This window comes from Brettanomyces bruxellensis, chromosome 6 (genome assembly GCF_011074885.1).
Source record: "Brettanomyces bruxellensis chromosome 6, complete sequence".
Classification (NCBI taxonomy): domain Eukaryota; kingdom Fungi; phylum Ascomycota; class Pichiomycetes; order Pichiales; family Pichiaceae; genus Brettanomyces; species Brettanomyces bruxellensis.
In genome coordinates this window covers 857,913-881,007 of record NC_054687.1, presented here as the reverse complement: position 1 = coordinate 881,007, position 23,095 = coordinate 857,913, and the positions used below count along the sequence as shown (strand labels likewise).

Here is a 23,095-nt window from a genome sequence, read left to right as displayed (position 1 = left end):
TCGAATTAAGTTCTTGAGTTAGGTAGTTAAGTCAAATATTTAAGTTAAGTACGTTCAGTAGCTAACAACGTGAAGTACTAAGCTTGGGGTGGACGCTAAGTAATTCAGGTAAATTAAGTTGCTAAGGGGAAGGAAGCTGAGTTAAGTAAAAAAGTTTGGTACTTATGTAAGATAACTAAATAAAGTACTTCAATAAGTGATGATCTAAGTACCTAAGTCAATTTTAATAATCATGTTAATTAAGATAGGGAAGTTAAGTACTTAAGCAGTCAAATCATTATGTAAATACGTTGGGATGAAGCTAAGTAAGTAATGTGTTGAGCAAATAAAATCTCTTAAGTTGATTTTGATAAGTTAGTTAAGTTAAGTGGTTAGATAACTTAACTTGGCTGGTTAGGTATTTAAGTGTTACGTAAGTTAAGTCTTCTAGGCAAGCTGATTCTGTTACTTTGCTGAAAATTGTTAGGTAAGTTATGTGTCTGAAGTAAGTAAACAAATTCAGTTCAATTTAAATTAATTGCATTTGTTAAGTAAATCAAGAACTTCATTTGTTGATTCTTTGTAACTAAGTTAAGTAAGTTATTTTGTTAGCCATGTTTATGTTCAATTAATTAGGTATAAAGTGATTAAGTTGTTAAGTATCTGAAGTATGTGATTCTGTTAAGTTCAAGGTAGGCAGATATGTCCTGTTAAGTGATTTAGTTGAGTAGGTTAGTTCTGTTAATTAGGTTAAGTGAGAAAGCTAATCACTTTAATCCAGTTGGAATATGAAGTGAGCTCAGTATTAGGTAGGTTAAGCTAAATGAGTTCACTCCCTTTAAGTTCATTCCGTTTTTCCGCTAATTCAAGGTAAATAGTATTTTCAGTAAAAAAATACGAGGCACCTTAAGATGTTTTCACTATGATATATTTGAGTTTGATATTTATGTTGTATCCTGTTGGATCTAATTCAGCTTATTCAATTTCTGTACAATTCTCCATTCTCTGAAAAATTCTCGCACTCAAATCTCCAGTGTGGAACGATGAAAAATAAAAATTAATCCGCTGTCAACGTTTTTGTCAACTTTTCCTCGCTTACCAGTCTATGTCTGCATAGATCGTTTAGCAGGAAAAGTGCAGTTCAGTTCAGTTTGTTTTGCACATTTGCTTCAATTAGAGTCTTTTAGGACTGTTCCGGGCATTTTCTAGTCGTGGTAGAGACAGGTTGGAATATAAAAGCTATCCTACAAAAAGGTTGGATTCGATCTTGAGAAAAGCAATGTTATCTTCCGAGGTGGAGGACACAAAGCATGATGAAGGTTTAGATTTGATGGCAAGTAAGACAGCAGGGGGTATTGAAGTGAGTGAAGCGGAAAAGAGCGACGCAGAAAATGGTGAAGCAGAAAATGGTGAAGCTGTAAAGAGTGAAGCAAAAAAAACTGAAGCAAAAAAGGGTGAGGCAAAAAAGAGTGATATAACATCAAGTACGGCAGATATTAAAGTGCCTGAAAAGAGTGGGTTGGTGCAACAAGAAGCAGAGGAGGGCCCAGCGTACATTGTGGTGTCGATCAGTGGTACAGGGGGCGAGCAGATGCAGTATACGGCAAAAGATGCAAGTGAAATCATAGAAATAGCATGGAGAATAGTTTCAGCCAAGGATTTGACACAGGTGGCAGCAGGAAGCGAGCTGGTGAAGCCAATAAACACCCCGATAACGCCGCTATGCACGAGTGTGACCGGGTTGACGTGGAGCAGTGTGAAGGACGCAAAAACTTTGAAAGATGCAATCGAGAAATTCAGCCAGTCGATACTCGAGCACTTGATAGCAACCAAGAGACCGTTCAGTTTCGTTACATTCTCGAGCTGGGACTTGCGGATGCGTCTGCCAAAAGAGGCCCGCGAGAAATCGATCCAGTTGCCCGAGTACATGCGGTATCCGCGGTACTTTGACTTGCGAAAGGAGTTTGTCCGGTACCAGGAGGCCACCAAGGATGAGTTCTACTCGAACAGCAGCATTAACGAGATCACCATAGGCCAGGTAGTGGAGTCGCTGGGTGTGGGCAGTGCAGCAGGGCCGGATTTGTGTGAATGTGCGGCCGATTCAGGCGAAAAAGACGAAACCAGCGGATATGTGGCCGAAGATGGTGAATGCAGGAATGGAGGCAGCTCCGCCTTGAAAACCATAGGCCTGCTCGTGGAGATAATGCGGAAACTGAAACAGGAAGCAGGCCCGGAGCTCCGGCTGCTGAGCCGGCCGCACGATATGGGTCTAGACCTTACGCAGTTTTACGAAGATGGGTCGCGGATCCTTTACATCACTAATCTTCCACTGGATGTGACGCAGAGCGAGTTGGAGTCGTGGTTCACACAGTTTGGGTGCAAGCCGATGGCATTTTGGACGATCAAGGCGCCGCTTCCGGAGATGGGAGGTAGTAGCAGTAGCAATGGCAATGGCAATGGCAATAACAGTAATAGCAATAACAACAACAACAACTATAACAACAACAATGGCAATAACAGTAATAGCAATAACAACAACAACAATTACAACAACAACTATAACAATAACAACAACAACAATTACAACAACAACTATAACAACAACAATTACAACAACACTAGCACTAACTATAACTACAACTCCAACTCAAACTCCAACTCCTCTTCGCTCATCCTCCACTCCATGTGCTCCGGATTCGTCATCTTCGCGTCGCACGACGCAGCAGCCGAGTCGCTCGCGATGAATGGCCGCGTGTTGAACGATCGGATCATCGAGGTGCAGCCTTCGTCGGCCGGGGTGCTCGACAAGGCCCAGGAGATCCTCACGCCGTTCCCCTCGTCCAAGAACAGGCCGCGGCCCGGTGACTGGACGTGTCCGTCGTGTGGATTCTCCAATTTCCAGCGGCGGACGGCGTGCTTCCGGTGCTCGTTCCCGGCGACGTCCGCGCAGGCAGTCCAGGAGAGCAAGTACGGGGGACCGGGGTACTACACCGGGGGCCCTGTTGGCTACACCGGGGGCTCCTACGGGGCGGGCTACGGCCGCGGTACCAGGGCCCCTGGTGGGACAGACGGTGTCCCTGGTGCCACGGGGCAGCACCACCACGGCCACCAGAACGGCCACCGCGGCATCCACCAGGGCGTCCACCAGGCCCTCGGCGGCACTTCTACCAGGGGCTACTCCGCGTACGGCAGCCAGCCCGCCATGGGCTCCTCCAATGTCCCCTTCCGGGCCGGCGACTGGAAATGCATGAATGAAAACTGTGCCTACCACAATTTCGCCAAAAACGTCTGCTGCTTGAAGTGCGGTGCCCCCCGCGTGGCCTCCGCCATCCTATCGGGCCACCCTCACACCCCGCGGCACGCAAACCAGCCCACCGGGCCCGCAACCCAGCTCGGCCGCATCACACCGGGCTACCAGGCCCACGGCCAGCCCTTCCGGCCCCAGAACATCGACAGCCACCGCTCCTACTCCCAGCCCTACCAGCAGCAGGCCTACCAGCAGTTCTCCCGCCCCATTTTCTCCCAGGGCTCGACCCCGGTGCTCTCTGACTCCTCCGTTGACAATTTATCGTCCCAGATTACCGGTTTAAGCTTATCCCGGCCGGACCAGCCCACCGGCCAGGTCTACGGCACGCTGGCCAACCTCAGCGGGTCCTCCCTCAGTTTGAATCCCGACCAGGCCCAGGAGTATTAGTGGGAGATGGTAAATGGTGAGGGGGTTGAGTGATGATCCAACTGAGTAAGAGCTTGCGTGTTTTGATCCAACTGAGTAAGAGCTTGTGTGTTTTGATCCAACTGAGTAAGAGCTTGTGTGGTTTTGATCTAACTGAGTAAGATCTTGTGTCAACTTTTGATCATTCTAAGAGTTTAGTGTTTGTCAGTGGGTATTTTCCATTTGAATTTAATATATGGCCAGCTGATCATTCCTATTCGTCGTTGCTGTTGTATTTCAACCTTCAAGAGTTAATGATTGTGAGAGCTTATTATGAAGGCTCATGACACTCTATATGACAGCCCATTCGAATTCATTGATGGTTGCCTTATTGCTTCGGTATTTTATGATACTACTCTGAAGATCATTCCATGATATATTGTTTTATGACTGCATCTACTGCTGCTGAATGCTGTTTGACGATTGATTACTGATGGCTGTTTGATCGTATAATGTGTTGAATGTTTGCCTTATTATGAAATGTGTTGGTCGAAACCGTTTAGATGTTAGAGGTTTCGCATGACTGCCAAGAATATTTCGGAATGATGCTTTTTATGGCTTTTGCAATTTGAGACTTCGGATAGAATGTTTCTGTTTCCTCATCTGATTGGATGTGATGATAGGTTGTTTCATATGGCTGTTGAAGGCTATTTGATGATAGCATATAAGTGCCAATCAGAATTATGCATATCACGGATTACTGCTCTGAAGAGGCAGTTTGAAGACTGGATAGAGTGCTAGATATGAGCGTGAATGCTGACTAATTCAATGATGTACGTAAGTGTTATTCGTGCTCTATTTGGACAAATATGTTAGACTATACAATTTGTTTGGAGGACTGTTTGGCGTTAAACTGCTTTATACTAGTAGAGCTCTTGGAAGGTGTCCCTGTAGTAAAATGTCTGATTATTTTGACGATTGAATGCTTCTTGTGAGTATTCATAATTATTGATAGCTTTCTTTCTCAGTGCTTAACTACTTCATTCTGATTGGCTTACGTTATGCTATTACTTACGATGGAATGCTTCACACAATCGTTTTGAAGTTCTTGGCAAATGTTTGAGTGCAACTATTGTTGATACGCTTGATGAATTACCTTACCTGCTGAATATATTCTCAATATAACGATTTCCCGAGTGGTGTATTTGTATATTTTCTTGCCAAACGAATTGTGTATGCATCTGACACATTGTATGTACATCCTTACCTACTTCCTACTTCCTACATACCACTTTCCACTCACCTATTTACATAATTACCACTTCTTCTTATCACTTTTCACTTCCTCTTACCACTTACCACTTCACTTCCTACTTTACTCCCTATATGTTCTCACCTTTTCCTCCCCCCCCCCCTCAACTCCACGCCGCTCACTATCCGCGAATTTTTCCCGATTCAGAAGACGGCGGCTGTGCAGCTGCAGGAATGTAAATATTTTTCAAATATTTTTCCAAGTAATTTTCTCTACGCACACATTCCCGGGACAGCAACTTGGCCTTGAAGCTGTACCAACAGCCACTAATTAGAGCCAATTTACGCAACAACAGAACCAGCAGCCAGTGGCAAGCATATGACAGAGTTTCCAGATAATTTGGCGGCAGACCCGCCGCCCTTTGACCCGCGTGCACAGACACAGACGGTTTTCAAAGTGCAGCTAGGAATATGCTCAGGATTGGGTTTGGTGATCTCATTGTTGTTCTGCGTGTTGCGGAAAAGGTTCCCCGTGATCTACGCGATTCGGCCGTACCGCAACAAGAACATCCGGATGCTTCCCGGGACGCTTTTCGGGTGGATCCCGGTGCTTTACGATATTTCTCCCGAGGAGGTTCTCCAGGTTGCAGGATTGGATGCATACGTGTTTCTCCGGTTCTTCAGGATGTGCGTGAAGATCCTGCTGGTGTTGTCCGTGCTGGGCATTGCGTTCATGTGCCCCGTGCGGTACTGGCTGACGGGCCACTTCGACCGGGACCTGCCGGGGAGCGCTACCGGGGCCCCCGGTGGGCCTACCGGGGACCACTTCGAGCCACCGGGCTACCTTCTTCTCTGCACCATTTTCACCTACGTGTTCACACTCGTGGTCTACTACTTCATGTTTTCCGAGACCAGGCACATCATCCGGACCCGGCAGCGGTTCCTCGGGTCGCAGAAATCGCTCACTGACCGCACAATCATGATTACAAACGTGCCTGCCCCGATGAGAGATGAAACGGCACTAAAGACGCACATCGAGCAGTTGGGGGTCGGCCGGGTGGACTCTGTGTTTCTCGCGCGGGACTACACGGTGCTCCAGGAGCTGTTTGTGCGGCGGGAGGCCGTGCGGAGTCGTTTGGAGGCCTTGTACAGCCGGTACTACGGACTGGAGGTGCACGTGCTCCGGCCGGCCGCCGGCGGAGCTCACGGGGCCCCCGCGGTGGCTCTACGGGGGCTGCCTGGTGGAGTTACGGGGCCGCCTGGTGACGCTACCGGGTCCCGCCGCCCCCTGCTCCGCCTCGGCCCCCTGGGCCTCGTGGGCCGCAAGGTGGACGCCATCAGACACTTCTCGTGGCTGCTCGTTCACACAGACGGGCAGATCCGCCGGCTGAAGCACCGTGCCACCTTCCGGCCCATCCCCTGTGCATTTGTCAGCATGAAATCCGTCACAGACGCCCAGATGGCCGCACAGGCCCTTTTCTCGCCCAACCCCTCCCAATTAGAGACTTGCCTAGCCCCAGCCCCCTTCGATATCGCGTGGAACAACCTCCTGTTGAGCAGCCGGCAGGTGTTCATGCGCAGGAACGTCATCGAGATGCTGTGCATGGCGTTCTCGGCCCTCTTGATCGTCCCAATCCGGTACATCACGTCTCTTTTGAACGTCCAGTACATCAAGAAGCTGTGGCCCGAGTTCGGCCGCTATTTGCTGGCCCACGACACCCTCCGCACGCTTGTCACGGGTGTGCTGCCCACGTATCTCTTCACGATCATCAACACGATCCTCCCCTACTGCATCTACTCACTCTGCCAGCTCCAGGGCATGCCCTCTAAGGGCGAGATGGAGTTGTCCGTCGTCAAGAAGAACTTCATGTACATCTTCTTCAACATGTTCTTGGTCTTCACCTTGTTCGGCACCTTCACCAGCTACCGCGCTCTTCTCTCAGACACAACCAAGATCGCCCCCTTGTTGGCCAAGTCCATCGAGAGTCTCTCGTTGTTTTACGTCGACTTGATCGTGCTTCACGGCTTCACCATCCTGCCGCTCCAGCTCCTCCAGTTCGGCGACTTGCTGCTCGATTTTTGGCACTGTGTCATCTGCCGGCTCTCCCGGACACCTCGCACACTCCGTGACCTCTTCTACAAGCCCACCATCTTCCAGGTCGGCCTCGTTCTCCCGCAGCACATCCTCATCCTCATCATCATCTCATCTACTCCGTGCTCTCCACCCGCATCATGGTCTGCGGCCTCGTCTACTTCTTCGTCGGCTACTGGGTCTACAAGTACCAGCTTGTCTACTCCATGGTCCACCCGTACCACAGCACGGGCAAAGTCTGGCCCATCGTCTTCCAGCGTGTCTGTCTCGGTCTCTTCTTCCTGCATCTCCAGATGTTCGGCACCTTGGCCTTGGAGAAGTCCTACGTTCCCGCCGGTTTGATCATCCCGCTCTTCCCCACCACCTTGATCGCCATGATGTACTTCAAGCGTAACTATCTTCCCTTGCTCAACTACATTGCACTCGATGCCATCAAGACCGACGGCCTGTCCGTTGACCCGGGCAGCGAGGACGACTTTGAGAGCTTCATACGCTCCGCCAAGCCCAAGAAACGCGGTAACTCCGTCGTTCTAACCGACGGCTACTACGACTCCGCTGGAATTCTCCATGTTGACAATCCTGACCAGTCTGTATCCCAGTCTGCATCCCAGGCTGCATCCCCAACTTCTGACCATGGCTGTGCTCTCGACGACACCGATATTGCCAATTTATCGCAGAGCACGCTGCAGAACCAGCACATGATTCGGAGAAAGCCGAGCACCATCGAGGAGCAGCGTGAGGCCTTGCAGAACTACGTTTATCCATATCTTGTGGATCCCCTGGATGGGCCTTTGGTTGGTTTTCTGGGCGATTACATAGACACCATCCGTTACAGGAAGAATGTTGTCTACAGACATGCTGCTTATGGCTCGGTGCAGGACCAGGAGGTGTACCATGACTTGGAGCGTGACTTTGAGGAGCATTCCGACCTTGAAGTGGAAATAGTGCGCACGGAAAACTCCCAGAATGAGTATGATTAGAGGGTATATAGGTGATATATCATGTATTCTTGGTATTAATAATGGTTTATTTTGATAAGATACTTTGGATGTATTCTAAATACTCTAGACGTACCCTAAATGTGCTTTATATATACCCTAAGTATACTTCAAATACACTTTAGAAGTGCTTAGATACGGTCTAGATATTCTCTAAATATAACATAAATACACTCTAGTATTCCCAAACCCTATTTCTTCTTAGATACATCTACTTCTTGGAATATTCTCTAAGTTTACATCCATTTACCCCTGGATTACTTTCTGTCTGTAATTTGCACCTACGCAGTAACATATGCATGCACCTCTTAAACATTTTCTGCATTTCCAACACTCATTTAGTTCTTGGATATATTACTTCCACACTCTCCAAATGTACTTATTTCAAAATACACTTCCATATTAACTTTGCATACATTTACTTCTAGATACATTTGTCAAAGATATAGTTACTCCTAAATACTCTCCCAAATACCCCCTCCTCCATACTACCTATCCCTACAACATAACAACCCCAACATCACTCCTCTTCTCCAGTTCGTACTCCCTAGTCTGGGAATCAAAACCACCACCCACAGGAAATGCCTTGTAGTTGAATAGATAGTAGTTCAAGAATCCGTCTCCAGGACCAAACTTCAAGTCTTCAAGGAAAAGAACATTGTCCTGAGATGTCATGGCATTGAAAACATCCATTCCAATTCCCTTGGCAAGCACCAAAGCATCCGAAATAAGGTTCTCAAGCCTCTTCTTCAACTCGTTCGTTGCCTGAGCGTCATATCTAGGCTTGTCTAGTCCTGTTTCTGTCGCATAGTAGTATAGATACGCCACACCCAAGCTCTTGTACACACTGTTGTTCAAAACGGTGAACGGAAGAACATAGAACGAAAAGAAGTCGGTGATCTTCTTCTCTGTGTTCTCCACAACGTACGTGACGATGACTTTTTCACCATCCGGCTTCTTCTGCTCCTCGTCATCTCCCAAAAGAAGATGTGTAAGCTCCTCCTTGGTGAATAGCTGTGTCAGCTGGTACCGCTTTTGGAATTGAGTGAAAAGACTGTGCACAGCATCCACGTCGCGGACTTCCATCCTTCTCAAGCCAGTACACTTTGTAATCGACGGAAGTGCGTACTTTGCCACCATTTGGGCCCGTGTTTTGCCAAGGGGAAGTGCAGAAAACCCAACATCGCACAACTTCTCCCAGTTGAGCGGCCGATGGGTGTACCGGCACGTCGATATCGGAGATGGGAGCAGTGTTCCCGACGTGTAAAGTGCCTGCCAGACGTTTTCCAAGTGCACTCTTCGTGTAATCTCTTTAATCAGCAACGGGGCGAGCCGTTTGTTCCGCAACTGCTTGTGCACGCAGAGGAAGTTGATCTCCACCGCCTTGAACGTGTTGCCACGCACTCTGAGCGTTGCTGGCACCGCACTGATGAAGGCAACGAGCTTTTTAGTCTTCTTGACACGAACTCCAAGATGCCACTGCTTTTTCCAGCCTGGAGTCTTCAACGCCCAGTTGAAAAACGCCTTCCCATATGCAAACCGAAACGTCGAGTCGTGGTCCTCCACATAGTGCTCGTATAGGAGCTCGTACAGCTCGCTCATCTCACTATCGTCCTCTATATCCAGGTCTGACCACTCGAACAGATCAAGAATCGCATAAGACTCCTTGGGGACCTTAGAAACGTCCTCTCGGCGGTCGATCGGGCCCTCCTCGGACACAGCCTCGTTGAATTTCGTCACCGGCTGTGTTTTCCAGAACTTGTACTCGCTCATTGGCTTTGGTTTTTGCTCCTCTGTGTCATCTTCGCTGCTTGCAGATGTTGCTAGAGCTAGCTGCTTGAGAAGGTCTGCAATCGACTTTTTCGGCAATTTCTCTTCCTCTTTCTTGCTGTTCTTCGTTGCTTTGTTGTTTGCCATTGCTATCGGGCCACGCTTTGGTTGTGCTCTGTTGAAAAGATGAGCTTTAACCTGGACATCCATAAAGCACACCTTGAAAATCAGGAATGAATTTTTGAAATGCTCGCTTTCGCGGACAAGGCTGTGCTGCCGAAATACCACAAGAAAGTTAGTAGCAGGGATGAGGATTGTGGGGTGATAAATGGGGGAGAGTGAAATGAGTGTGTGGGTTTGAAGATAGATAAAGGAAGAGACACTTGGTTGAATTGAATGAATGGGTATAGGGGAGGTTGAAGGATGAGTTTGTGGTGTTTGGAAAATATTAGTGGTGAATAATACAAGGAAGAGGTGATAAAAAGAATGTAGAATTGACTAAATACTATAGATGTGTTTTTACGTTTTTTTTTCAAAACGTGTGTTAGGTGAAATGTGTTAGATGAAAATAGTTGGTGTCAGATTAATGATGTAGATAAAGTAATATGTGTACTACAAGGGAAGATGCACAGACCATAATGCGATCGTCGATAGTCGCGTCTAAATCTACCCCGCTTCACTCACTAGGGAATAAAGGTATTTAGGCATGAATGTGAATGCCCGTTTTGCTCATATCTTTACACCTTTTACATGCTTTTTTTTGAACTTAAAGCATTCATTATATAGGCCAACTTCGTAAAGTATTTGGCTCCATACTTGATCCAAGTAGGAACTATTACGTCTATGTCACACCTATGTTATTAGACCATGGAAGTTGGTTGCACAATTGCATAACATCTGCACAAATTTTATTTGAAGAACATGCAACTAGCTTTCCCAGTTTTATCGTTGGATTTTACTTTCAGATACAACTCAACTGTGTGTATTGCTTAAAGTAGGTCGTCCAGAAGAAGAAATACCGGACACTCGAGAGTTCCGGATTGGGCAGCAAAAATTTTTCAGCGAGTTTTTTTTTTTTTTTTTTAAAGATAAATTTTCAGATATCAACAGTTGACATAAGACAGTCCAAGAGATACAGAAAGGCCAACTTAAGCACCCGGAAAAGCAGGAAAAATGATATCGGCAACAGCATGGGTCCCGAGAGGGTTTGCGTCGGAGTTTCCGGAGAAATACGTGCTCGATGACGAGGAGATGGCCAGAATCAACGAGATGGCCAATTTGCACCTTGATAGTGAGCATAAGAAAGATACAGGGAAGGTGAACTCGGACAAGTTGAAAGACACAGCCGAGGTGGACGAGGATTTGAAGGAGTACGACTTTGAGCATTATGACGAGGAGCCGGACAACGTTTTTTTGGGCGAGACGGCAGACATGTTTCCAGGAATATCGAATACAGGGGCTAAGCTAGTGAGAGGTAAGAAAGGGGGAGAGGAGAAAAGAAAGGGAGAGGAAGGAGAAGATGGAGTGGAGAGAGAAGAAGAGGAAAATGAAGAACAAGACAAATATCTCGAGCTCCCTTCAAAAGAAGAAGAGCTTGAAGAGAAACAGGAATTCCAAGTGTATCCAACAGATAACCAGATCTTGGCCACAAGAACAGACGACGGGGTGTCGTATTTGGACGTGTATATATACGATGACGGTGCCGGGGCCCCCGCCGGGTCGAAAGAGGAGGAAGGAGACAAGCAGGACCCGGATGTGGCCCGGGGAATGGTCCGAGGAAGCAGCATGTACATTCATCACGATTTGATGCTTCCCAACTTCCCGCTCTGCGTGGAATGGATGAGTTTCCGGCCGCTAGGCGAGGTGGCGGCCTCGAACACGGGGAACTTCGCCGCGGTGGGCACGATGGACCCGACGATCGAGATCTGGAACTTGGACTGCGTGGACAAGGCGTTCCCGGACGTGATATTGGGCGAATTGAAAGAGGACGAGCTTGAGAGGCAGCAGGAGGGCAACGTGGAGCCCGAGGGAGTGCAGCCGGACCGCCACACGGCGGCAGTGCTCTCGCTGTCGCACAACCAGGTGTTCCGGAACGTGTTGGCGTCGAGTTCTGCGGACGGAACGGTGAAATTGTGGGATTTGGGCACGTGCGGCGTTGCACGGTCCATCGGGGGCCTCCACCACGGCAAGGAGGTGTCCGCGGTGCAGTGGTACGGCACAGAGTCCGAGCAGGACGGATCTGTGGTGCTCACGGGGGGCTACGACTCGTTTTGTGCGGTTTCGGACGTCCGGATCGACGATGCAAGCAGCATGAGCAAGCTGTACAAGACGGGTGGCTCTGGCAGCGAAGACGTGGAGGCCGTTTGCTGGAAACGGGCCGGCGGGGCATGCGCACACTTCTACGCGGGAACCGACAAGGGAAACGTGTACATGTTCGACATACGGAAGGAGGGCAGCCCGATTTGGAGCTTGCACGCGCACGATTCCGGTATCACGTCTCTCGCCTGCAACCCGCACGTTGGCGAGATGCTCGTGACCGGAGCTATGGGCGACCGCCACGTGAAGTTGTGGAAAACAGGCCTGAAACCATCCATGGTGACCTCGCGCGACCTTGGCTGCGGAAATGTGCTCAGTGCCAGCTTTGCACCCGACATCGAGGTGGCTGGCGACCTTGTGGTTGGTGGTTCGAGCCCCGGCTTGAAGATGTGGGACTGCTTCAGCAACCGGTACGTGCGGAAATCCTTCCGGGAGGATTTGAAGGCTGTCCAGGCTGCTGCTCGCACTGAGGCCCGGGCTGCCGGCCGGTCGTCCCGGCTAGCGCGGAAATATGCCAATGATGAGGGGGATGTTGTTCTTGGCGAGGAGGAGGATGAGGAGGAGGAGGAGGAGTGATGCGAAATCTGAAGGAAAAGACCCAGTCATGGCAAACAGCGTTCGAGACCTTTTGCGTAAGCTTTGAGCGATTTGTAGTTGGTAGCTTTGGTTGCAGTAGCTTGTCCTGAAGTTAAGCAGGGGACCTGTCCTTCTGCAAATAATTATATTTGTCCTTCCGCAAACAATTATAACTTATCCGGACTTCTGGCTGATAACTTGGTTTAGACGTGAATTTTGTGGAATATACTATTGAATGATAGATGTGGTATTAGAGGTGCTGATGTAATGGGTGTAGGTGTGGAAGATATTGAATTGAGAGAGAAGTGATGTGGAGCCGTTGAAGTTTAGACGTGGAATATATTATTGAATTGATCGAGGTAATGCTGTAGATGCAAACCATACTGCTGTGAGTAGGGTTGACTACAAAATACGATTCTGGTAGCTGTACAGATGCTATATTCAGCAAGCAGTCTCTATTGACTATAAGTTTTTGCTTTTATGTCTTACTGCTCAGATGTACAACACCTCACTGACTGATTCATGGGTCGAGTATATTATCTTTAGCGGTAACTACAATATATTATTGAGTGCAGAGGCAGCTGCGGGGTAACAATGTGGACACGGAGATCTCTTTTGTGGAAATTCAATAAGTGCTTGGTTGGTGGTCGATCCAAGTGGAATAAAGAATGATTATGATCGTGAAGAAGCTACTAGTGTAAATTATTGATTCAACCCTATTTAGTTATCAAGTATTTACCTGATTCCTTATTGGTCGTGACATAAATTATGTTTGTATGGTACTCGGTAATATACCCAATAATTAGTTGATAGTATTATGTAATTCGGTCTTAAATTAGATCGTAGTTAATTGGTGGGTGGCTAGATTCAAATAGAGTACTGTTAATTTATTGAGGTGGCTGTCAACTATTTGCATATTAACGAAAGTCTGTGTCGATAAAGTAGCTAGATCAGAGCAAATCCTTGCAATTAATATTCTAGTGTGATTAATATGCTGTAATACCGGTTGAATATGTTGAATCAGCAAGCAGTCGGTGCTTGGTCAAATTACAGTTTAATGTATGAGGTTAATTGGACTGTTATTTGAGTAAAATGTATTTTCTTTGCCACTATCTACCATCAAGTAGTGAGAAACAACCATGAATAAACATGAAATAGGTTATTTTCAAGTAGTCTACTTGGCCAAACATTCCTAATTGTAAAATGAGTGACTGCATTGAAGAATGATGCAAGACTACATATTGAACTCACTTGAACGATACGATCTATACGAAGTTATTAAGAAATCGAGACATTAAGAGGTTGTGTGAATGGATGACATTTAATTTTAAGTACTTTGAGGTACATTAGGTGAACATTTGTTGTAAATGGATATTAAATATCTCCAACCATTTAATTGCACATCTGCTTGTACGAGCGAATATGATTAATCGGAATATAAACCGCTGAGTTCCTTTCACCGGTATTGCAGCAAGCTTAAAGTCAGATCTGTTGATTATGAAGCTGTTGATAAGGATATTATCATTATGTCCATGTACTTTGAATTTGCCCATAGGCCATATATAACTCTAACTGTAGGATATCTTCAGAATGCAAGGAGCTTAGCTCATATTTCAACTCATAAGAGATAAGTTACGGGTTGAATATATATACTGCAAATTAAGCAGCATTAAGTGTAGCGCACATCGTTACCAGTTGGACACACTCAGATCCCAGCAATTTAGCCAGGTTTGTGAAGTTTAAATGTGCTGAATGTTTTGTAAGGGATAAAATATTGCAAGGCCAAACAGTAGATGTGCATCAGCAAACATGTAAATATTTATATTGCACATTTAAGGACACTTATGACCAGCACATATTTTAAAAACCGGTGCCAAAAAACTTAAAAAATCGGACCGCCGATCATTTTATGAAAATAATTATATAACACACGGTGTGAGGGAGTGCACTAACAGGCTTGCGAAGGCAATTCCGATGATGAAAAACGGCTTCGATGATTCAATGTGGCTGACTTCCAAGTTTCTGATTCGGAAATTCCAGCTTTCCCCACTTGTGCAGTTGGTAGAAAAATAGCAGCAGGGAGGAGCGAAATATGATTGGCTGGGAGCAGGGCGCGATAAGAGGAAGAGGAAAAAAAGTTGACATGAATTTTGCAAGTGTGCGGCGTATCCCGGCGAGGGTAGATAAGAGATTAAACGAGGGGGAAAAGGAAATAGGAGAATTAGTATAGGAATAAAATTAAGAGGTAGATGAAGTGAAGATATGAAGAAGTGAAGAAGTGAAAAATGATGAATTGAGAAATGTAATAAGAAATGAGAATTGAGAAATGTAATAAGAAATGAGAATTGAGAAATGTAATAAGAAATGAGAAATGAAACGATTTGAGAAATGCAATAAAAGGTGAGATATAAGAAATGAATATGCAATGAAGAAACCGCATAGATGAAATTCAGAATTTAGATAGGAACCGGAATAGATTAAATAAAAATAAAAAGTGGGAAGCAATGAGGTAAGAAAAATGACGAGCTTACAAAATTTATGGCTGCGATTCGCTGAAAATTCAAGCGCGAGCAAATGCAACAAGGCAGCGAAAACGGAAGATAAGTGAGTCGCGAATTATTGCATTGTTATCTGCAGTAATGGAGGAGAGAAATGTAATAAAGTTGGGCGGCACTGTTGGGCAAGGCAGAGGGGAAATTATGCGAGTGCTTGGACGGGAGTAATAAATTGATGAATGGATCTTTAAATAGGTGGGTTTGCCACTTTGGAGAAAAAGGAAAATAAAAAGTAGTGTAGACGCAGCATCAAGCTATAGCAGTGGTAAAGTGAAGCGATACTTGCAGCATTTGTAAGTATACAGAGTACTTTAGCAGTAGAGAGTACTTGGTACAGCATACTTGAGCAGTTACTAAAGAGTGCTTGAGCAGTTACCACGGAATAATTCAGTAGTATTACGGCATATTTCAGCAGTTACCACAGAGTTGTTCAGCAGTTACCACGGGATAATTCAGCAGTTAGTTCAGAATTCTTCAGCAGAATAATTCAACAGCCAAATCTTCAGTAAAAACAAATGAAAAAAGAACCAGAAACTTACTCAGTTTATAAATACGACGAGGTGGATGAGAACAAGTCGTGGGCCTCGAGTCTGCCCGTGCAGAAAGGCTTGTACCAGCCCGAATACGAGAAAGATAGTTGCGGAGTGGGCTTTGCATGCCAGATAAAGGGAGAGGCGTCGCACCGGATCATCTCCGAGGCCAAGTATCTTCTCTGCAACATGACGCACCGGGGAGCAGTTGGTTCGGACGCCCGGGATGGAGACGGGGCCGGTGTGATGACCTCGATGCCCGATAAGTTCATGCGGCGGGAGTTCAAGTACCGCTGCGGGGTGGAGCTCCCTGCTGTAGGGCAGTATGCGGTGGGAAACTTGTTTTTCAAGAAGGACCCGGAGGTTTTGGAGCGGTCGAAGGCAACTTTTGAGTCGATTGCCCGGTCGCAGGGGTTGAAGGTGCTCGGATGGCGGCCTGTGCCTGTTGATTCGTCGTTGTTGGGCCCTGCATCTTTATCCCGTGAGCCAAGGATCCTCCAGCCGGCAGTTGTGATGGGGGGAGAGAAAGAAGAAGCAAATGAAGCAAGTGCAAATACAAATGCTGATAGCACTTTCTCGTCGAAGGAATTCGAAAAGAAACTCTTCATCTTGAGAAAAAGAGCAACGCACACGATCGGCCTGCACAACTGGTTCTACATCTGCTCGCTGAGCTCGAAGAACATCGTGTACAAGGGCCAGCTCGTGCCTCCGCAGGTGTACTCGTACTACATGGATTTGGCAAACGCGGACTACGAGTGCCACTTTGCGTTGGTGCACTCGCGGTTTTCCACGAACACGTTTCCCTCATGGGACCGGGCGCAGCCTTTGCGCTGGCTCGCGCACAACGGCGAGATCAACACGCTCCGGGGCAACAAGAACTGGATGCGTGCCCGGGAGGGCGTGATGAAGTCGGAGCTGTTTGGCCCGGAGCTCGACAAGCTCTACCCGATCATCGAGGAGGGTGGCTCCGACTCGGCAGCTCTGGACAACGTGCTCGAGCTCTTGGTGATCAACGGTGTGCTCACGCTTCCGGAGGCCATCATGGTGCTTGTTCCAGAGGCCTGGCAGCACAACGAGCACTTGGACCCGAAGCTCAAGGCGTTCTACGAGTGGGCTGCGTGCCTCATGGAGCCCTGGGACGGCCCGGCGTTGTTTGCGTTCGCGGACGGCCGGTTCTGCGGGGCCCAGTTGGACCGGAATGGACTCCGGCCTTGCCGCTACTATGTGACCAACGACAACATCATTGTCTGTGCCTCCGAGGTGGGTGTTGTGCCTGTGGAGTCCTCGCGGATCATCCAGAAGGGGCGTCTTCAGCCTGGCCGCATGCTTCTTGTTGACACTGTGAAGGGACGGATTGTGGATGACAGGGAGCTCAAGCGGCAGATTTCTTCTCAGCATGATTTTCGCGCGTGGACGATTTCGAATATGGTGACAATGGAGGAGTTGGAGGAGAAGTTGGAGAAGAGTACCGGCAATACTAGCAATGCCAGCAATATCGCTACCGCTTCCATTGCTGGTGATTTGGCAAGTAAGGATGGTGAGGAGAAGGATGGAGATAGTGAGGAAAAGAATGGAAAGAAGGAGGGAAAAGAGGAGGAAAAGGAAGTAGGCAAAGAAGAAGTTAAAGAAGTAAAGGTAAAAGAGAAAGAGGGAAAGGAACATAATTTGAATGGATCCCCAAAAATCAATAAATCCAATCCTGAGGGCACAAAAAATATTTCCCAAAACATTTCCCAAAACACCCCCAATCCCTCCCCATTCAGTTTCGCGAAAGACCCCCGCATGAAAGCCTTCGGGTACACGCTCGAGCAGGTGGTGAAAATTCTTGCGCCGATGGCGCGGGACGCGCACGAGCCGCTCGGCTCGATGGGCAACGATGCGGCATTGGCGTGCCTCTCCAGCGCCCCGCAGCTAGTCTACGACTATTTCCGGGAACTCTTTGCGCAGGTGACAAACCCACCCATTGACCCTATCCGCGAGCGCATAGTGATGTCGCTCGAGTGCTATGTGGGACCGCAGGGCAACCTGTTGGCGATGGAGCCCTCGCAGTGCAACCGGCTCAAGTTGCGCTCGCCGATCTTGACGAGCGCAGAGCTCGGCGCCATCCGGCGCATTGCGCATGTGTACCCGAACTGGCACGTGCGCAACATTGACATCACGTTTGCTGCTACTGATGGCTTGACGGGATACACAGAGGCGATCGACCGAGTTTGCGAGGAGGCGACGCAGGCGATTGTGGACGACTGCCAGGTGATTGTGTTGAGCGACCGCGCGACGTGCGCTGCGCGGGTGCCACTCTCTGTGCTTGTTGCGGCGGGCGCCGTGCACCACCACTTGGTGCGCCAGAAGCAGCGGTCGAAGGTGGCAATCATCGTGGAGACGGCGGAGGCGCGCGAGGTGCACCACTTCTGCTGCCTCATCGGATACGGCGTGGACGCAGTGAACCCGTACTTGGCAATGGAGGCGCTGTGCGCGCTGAATGCGCAGGGGTTGTTGCGCAACGGCGCAGGGGGTGCAACACCCAGCGCCCCGCCTGATGCGCTCCAGCGCCTCTCCTCGCAGCAGGTCCTCGACAACTACAAGGCGGCCATCGACGACGGCATTCTCAAGGTGATGTCCAAGATGGGCATCTCGACGTTGGCCAGCTACAAAGGCGCGCAGATCTTCGAGGCGCTCGGCGTGGACAACAGCGTCGTGGACCGGTGCTTCACGGGGACGGCGTCGCGCATCAAGGGTGTGACTTTCGAGTACATTGCGCAGGACGCGTTCACGATGCACGAGCGCGGGTACCCGCGGCGGTACACGGTGAAGCGCGCTGGATTGCCGGAATCTGGGGAGTACCACTGGCGTGACGGCGGGGAGGCGCACGTGAACGTGCCCGGCGCAATTGCGAACTTGCAGGACGCGGTGCGCAACAAGAACCGGCACGCGTACGAGGTGTATGCGCAGAAGGAGCAGGCGGCGGTGCGCGACTGCACGTTGCGCGGGCTGTTGGACTTCGACTATGCGCACTCGCAGCCGGTGCCGCTAGACCAGGTGGAGCCGTGGACGGAGATCGTGCGGCGGTTTGTGACGGGCGCAATGTCGTACGGGTCGATATCGATGGAGGCGCACTCGACTTTGGCGGTTGCGATGAACCGGTTGGGCGGGAAATCGAACACAGGTGAGGGCGGCGAGGACGTTGCGCGGTCGCGGCGCAGCGCTGCGGGCGACTCGATGCGCTCCGCAATCAAGCAGGTGGCGTCGGGCCGGTTCGGCGTGACATCGTACTATTTGAGCGATGCGGACGAGATTCAGATCAAGATGGCGCAGGGCGCGAAGCCCGGGGAAGGCGGGGAGTTGCCCGGATACAAGGTGAGCGCCTCGATTGCGCGCACGCGCCACTCGACGCCCGGCGTCGGGCTCATCTCGCCGCCGCCGCACCACGACATCTACTCGATCGAGGACTTGAAGCAGTTGATCTACGACCTAAAGTGCGCGAACCCGCGCGCGCGCGTGTCGGTGAAACTCGTGTCCGAGGTCGGAGTTGGTATTGTCGCGTCAGGCGTGGCAAAAGCAAAGGCGGACCACATTCTCATCTCGGGCCACGACGGCGGCACAGGCGCTGCGCGCCTCACGGGCATCAAGCATGCGGGGCTCCCCTGGGAGTTGGGCCTTGCGGAAACGCACCAGACGCTAGTTTTGAACGATCTCCGCGGGCGCGTGGCTGTGCAGGTGGACGGGCAGTTGAAAACTGGGCGCGATGTGGCGATTGCGTGCCTTCTTGGCGCCGAGGAGTGGGGGTTCGCGACGCTGCCGCTCGTTGCGCTGGGGTGCGTGTACAACCGCAAGTGCCACACGAACACGTGCCCGGTGGGGATTGCGACGCAGGACCCTGCGCTCCGCGCGCAGTTCAAGGGCACGCCGGAGCACGTGATCAACCTGTTCTACTACATTGCGAACGAGATGCGCGGGATCATGGCGCGGCTCGGGTTCCGCACGGTGGACGAGATGGTGGGGCGCGCGGACAAGTTGGCGGTGCGCGAGGACCGGCGCACGACGAAGAGCGCGAACATCGACTTGGCGCCGATCCTGACGCCTGCGCACCAGATCCGCCCGGGCGTCGCCACGCGCTGCGTCAAGCGCCAGGACCACCGCCTCCACGTGCGCTTGGACAACAAGCTGATCGACGAGGCAGAGATCACCCTCGACAAGGGGCTGCCCGTGACCATCGATGCGCACGCCATGAACACGGACCGCGCCATCGGCACGACGCTCTCGTACCGCTGTTCGAAGCGCTTCGGCCCGCGCTCCTTGCCGCATGACACCGTGCACGTGAATCTCACGGGGTCCGCAGGGCAGTCGTTCGGCGCATTCTTGGCCGCGGGCATCACCTTGGAGTTGCAGGGCGACTGCAACGATTACGTGGGCAAGGGGCTTTCGGGCGGGCGGCTAATCATCTACCCGCCGAAGGATTCGCCCTTCAAAGCGGAGGAAAACATCATTGTGGGCAATACTTGCCTCTACGGGGCCACTGCGGGCACGGCGTTCATCCGCGGGATTGCGGCGGAGCGGTTCGCGGTGCGCAACTCGGGCGCCACGGCGGTCGTGGAGGGCACAGGCGACCACGGGTGCGAGTACATGACCGGGGGGCGCGTGGTCGTGTTGGGCGCAGTGGGGCGCAACTTCGCGGCGGGCATGTCGGGCGGCATAGCCTACGTGTTGGACATGGCGCAGGACTTCGACGATAAAGTGAACGGCGAATTGGTGGCGCTGGAGCGGCTGTCGGACCCCGAGGAAATCGCGTTTCTCCGGGGGTTGCTCGAGGACCACCGGCACTATACCGGGTCCGAGATCGCAGATCGCATCCTACACGACTTCAACCGGTTCCTCCGCAAGTTCGTCAAGGTCATCCCCCACGAGTACAAGGCTGTGCTCGATGCCCGAGCACGGCGCCGGGCAGCCCGGCGACGCCGGCTGGCCTCGAGTCTGTTCCGCACCGTTCGGGACGATCCGTCTGCGGACATAACCGGGGGAGAGTTTAGTGGGGGAAGGAATGTTGGAAAGGAGAGGGAAGGGGATGAGAAGGAAGACGAAAATGGAAATGAAGCTTTTGAGGATGGAGATGGAGATGATGATGAAGATGGAGATGAAGATGAAGATAAAAACGAAGATGAAGATGAGAATGAAAATAAAAATGAAAATAAAATTGAAAATGATAATGCTGGCAATGGTAATGTTACAGACATCGAAGATTCTATTTCCTCCATCTCACCCTCCACCTCCTCTATTTCCTCTCCCTCCACCCCCCTCATCAAACTTGGAGGCTTCATGAGATACTCCCGCAGACACGAAAAATACCGCCCGGCCAAATCCAGAATCCACGACTGGAAAGAACTCACCACCCGCCTCTCGCCCCGCGAGCTCCAGGTCCAGACCGCCCGCTGCATCGACTGCGGCATCCCCTTCTGCCAGGCCGACACCGGCTGCCCCGTGTCCAACGTCATCCCCAAATTCAACGAGATGGTCTACCGCGGCCTGTGGAAGGACGCCTTGGACCGCTTGCTCATGACCAACAATTTCCCCGAGTTTACCGGCCGCGTGTGCCCTGCGCCATGTGAAAAAGCTTGCGTTGTCAATGTCAGCGGAAACGAGCCCGTCGGCATAAAATCCATCGAGGCGGGCATAATCGACCGCGCCTTCCGCGAGGGCTGGATTCGCGCACAGCCGCCCGCCCTGCGCACGGGCAAGACCATTGCCGTGGTCGGCTCCGGACCTGCGGGTCTCGCCGCCGCCGACCAGCTCAACAAGGCCGGACACCGCGTCACTGTCTACGAGCGCGCCGACCGCCCGGGCGGCCTTCTCATGTACGGCATCCCCAACATGAAGCTCGATAAAGCCATCGTTGCGCGCCGCACGGACCTCATGCGCGCCGAGGGCGTCGAGTTCGTCTGTGGCTGCACAGTCGGCACCGACGTCAGCGCCGAGGACCTTGCGCATGATTTTGATGCCGTCATCTACGCTGTCGGCTCCACCGTGCCGCGCGACTTGCGCATCCCCGGCCGCGACTTGGCGCACATCGAGTACGCCATGGATCTCTTGAAGCCGAACACGCAGGCGGTGCTGGCGAGCGCAGCGGCAAAAGGCGGTGCTGGCGCATCCAGCGCATCCAGCGCATCCAGCGCATCCAGCGCATCCAGCGCATCCAGCGCATCCAGCGCATCCAGCGCATCCAGCGCATCCAGCGCAGACCCGCTTGCGAAGATCGCCGCGCAGATCGCCGGCAAAGACGTCATCGTCATCGGCGGCGGCGACACCGGTAACGACTGCATGGGAACCGCAGTGCGCCACGGCGCGCGCAGCGTCACTAACTTCGAGCTCTTGCCGCAGCCGCCCCGCACCCGCGCCCGCGACAACCCTTGGCCGCAGTGGCCCCGCGTGTTCCGCGTCGACTACGGCCATACGGAGGTCATCGATCACTACGGACACGACCCGCGCCAGTACTGCGTCCTCTCGAAGGAATTCGTCGGAGATGAAAACGGAAACGTCAAGGGCATCAAGACGGTGCGCGTCGAGTGGAAACGGTCGGACTCCGGTGCCTGGCAGATGGCAGAGATCCCGGGCTCCGACCACTTCTTCCCCGCCCAGCTCGTGCTCCTCTCGATGGGATTCGTCGGACCCGAGGTCGGAGACCTCAACGTCGCTACCACGGGCCGCGGCAACATCGCCACCGCCATTCAGGGCTCCTACCGCCTCACCCCGACCTCCAACACCTTCGCCGCCGGTGACTGCCGCCGCGGCCAGTCATTGGTCGTCTGGGGCATCCAGGAGGGCCGCCAGTGTGCCCGCGAGGTGGACGTATTTTTGATGGGCCAGACCAGGCTCCCGGGCAACGGCTCCATCGAGAAGCGCGACTTCAGGATGCTTGACGAGTTGGCTGCCAAGGTGTGACTGTTTTTTTGTATTGAACTTTTGTATTGAACTTTTGTATTGAATTTGTATTTTGTGAAATAATTGTAGGGTAAGAATTTAAGTGTGCAAGTATGCATAAAGTATACGCTGGCATGCAGGCATTTGATGTTTAAGTATTCATATTCAAGTATACAAGTATGCTAGTATGCATAAGTATTAATGTTTAAGTATACAAGTATTCATATTCATATTCAGGTATTTATGATGCATTCGGCCAATCTACAGTATGCTCCTCTCCATACTCTCTTCTTATCTCTGTTCACTCCTCCATAAATAGCCCACTAATCAACTAAGACAATTTGATTTCAGCAACTTTCACATCATTTTCTTATTCGTTAACCACTTGTTGAATGTTTGTTTGAAAGCATCTACTGCTTCTCTTATATTTGCATTCTTTTGAAGAATACCCTTAAAGCTTCCATTTA

The 23,095-nt window shown here is 50.6% G+C and overlaps 5 protein-coding genes across 5 annotated transcripts; 4 read left to right on the top strand and 1 right to left on the bottom strand.

Annotated features, from left to right (window-relative positions):
- Nucleotides 1-1,258: 1,258 nt before the first annotated feature.
- On the top strand, nucleotides 1,259-3,673 carry BRETT_003818 (uncharacterized protein; the record flags this gene model as incomplete). The annotated part of the gene is made up of 1 exon (XM_041282321.1): nucleotides 1,259-3,673. One exon carries the CDS (start codon nucleotides 1,259-1,261, stop codon nucleotides 3,671-3,673), a length of 2,415 nt encoding a protein of 804 aa, XP_041136160.1.
- A 1,588-nt stretch (nucleotides 3,674-5,261) lies between these two features.
- BRETT_003817 (uncharacterized protein) lies at nucleotides 5,262-7,954 on the top strand (the record flags this gene model as incomplete). The annotated part of the gene is made up of 2 exons (XM_041282320.1): nucleotides 5,262-7,244; nucleotides 7,268-7,954. 2 exons carry the CDS (start codon nucleotides 5,262-5,264, stop codon nucleotides 7,952-7,954), a joined length of 2,670 nt encoding a protein of 889 aa, XP_041136159.1.
- A 516-nt stretch (nucleotides 7,955-8,470) lies between these two features.
- On the bottom strand, nucleotides 8,471-9,952 carry BRETT_003816 (uncharacterized protein; the record flags this gene model as incomplete). The annotated part of the gene is made up of 1 exon (XM_041282319.1): nucleotides 8,471-9,952. The coding sequence occupies one exon, from the start codon at nucleotides 9,950-9,952 to the stop codon at nucleotides 8,471-8,473; it is 1,482 nt and encodes a 493-aa protein (XP_041136158.1).
- Nucleotides 9,953-10,915: 963 nt separating this feature from the next.
- Nucleotides 10,916-12,634, top strand: BRETT_003815 (uncharacterized protein; the record flags this gene model as incomplete). The annotated part of the gene is made up of 1 exon (XM_041282318.1): nucleotides 10,916-12,634. The coding sequence occupies one exon, from the start codon at nucleotides 10,916-10,918 to the stop codon at nucleotides 12,632-12,634; it is 1,719 nt and encodes a 572-aa protein (XP_041136157.1).
- Nucleotides 12,635-15,704: 3,070 nt separating this feature from the next.
- On the top strand, nucleotides 15,705-22,649 carry BRETT_003814 (uncharacterized protein; the record flags this gene model as incomplete). Its single annotated transcript, XM_041282317.1, has 1 exon — nucleotides 15,705-22,649. The coding sequence occupies one exon, from the start codon at nucleotides 15,705-15,707 to the stop codon at nucleotides 22,647-22,649; it is 6,945 nt and encodes a 2,314-aa protein (XP_041136156.1).
- Nucleotides 22,650-23,095: the final 446 nt, after the last annotated feature.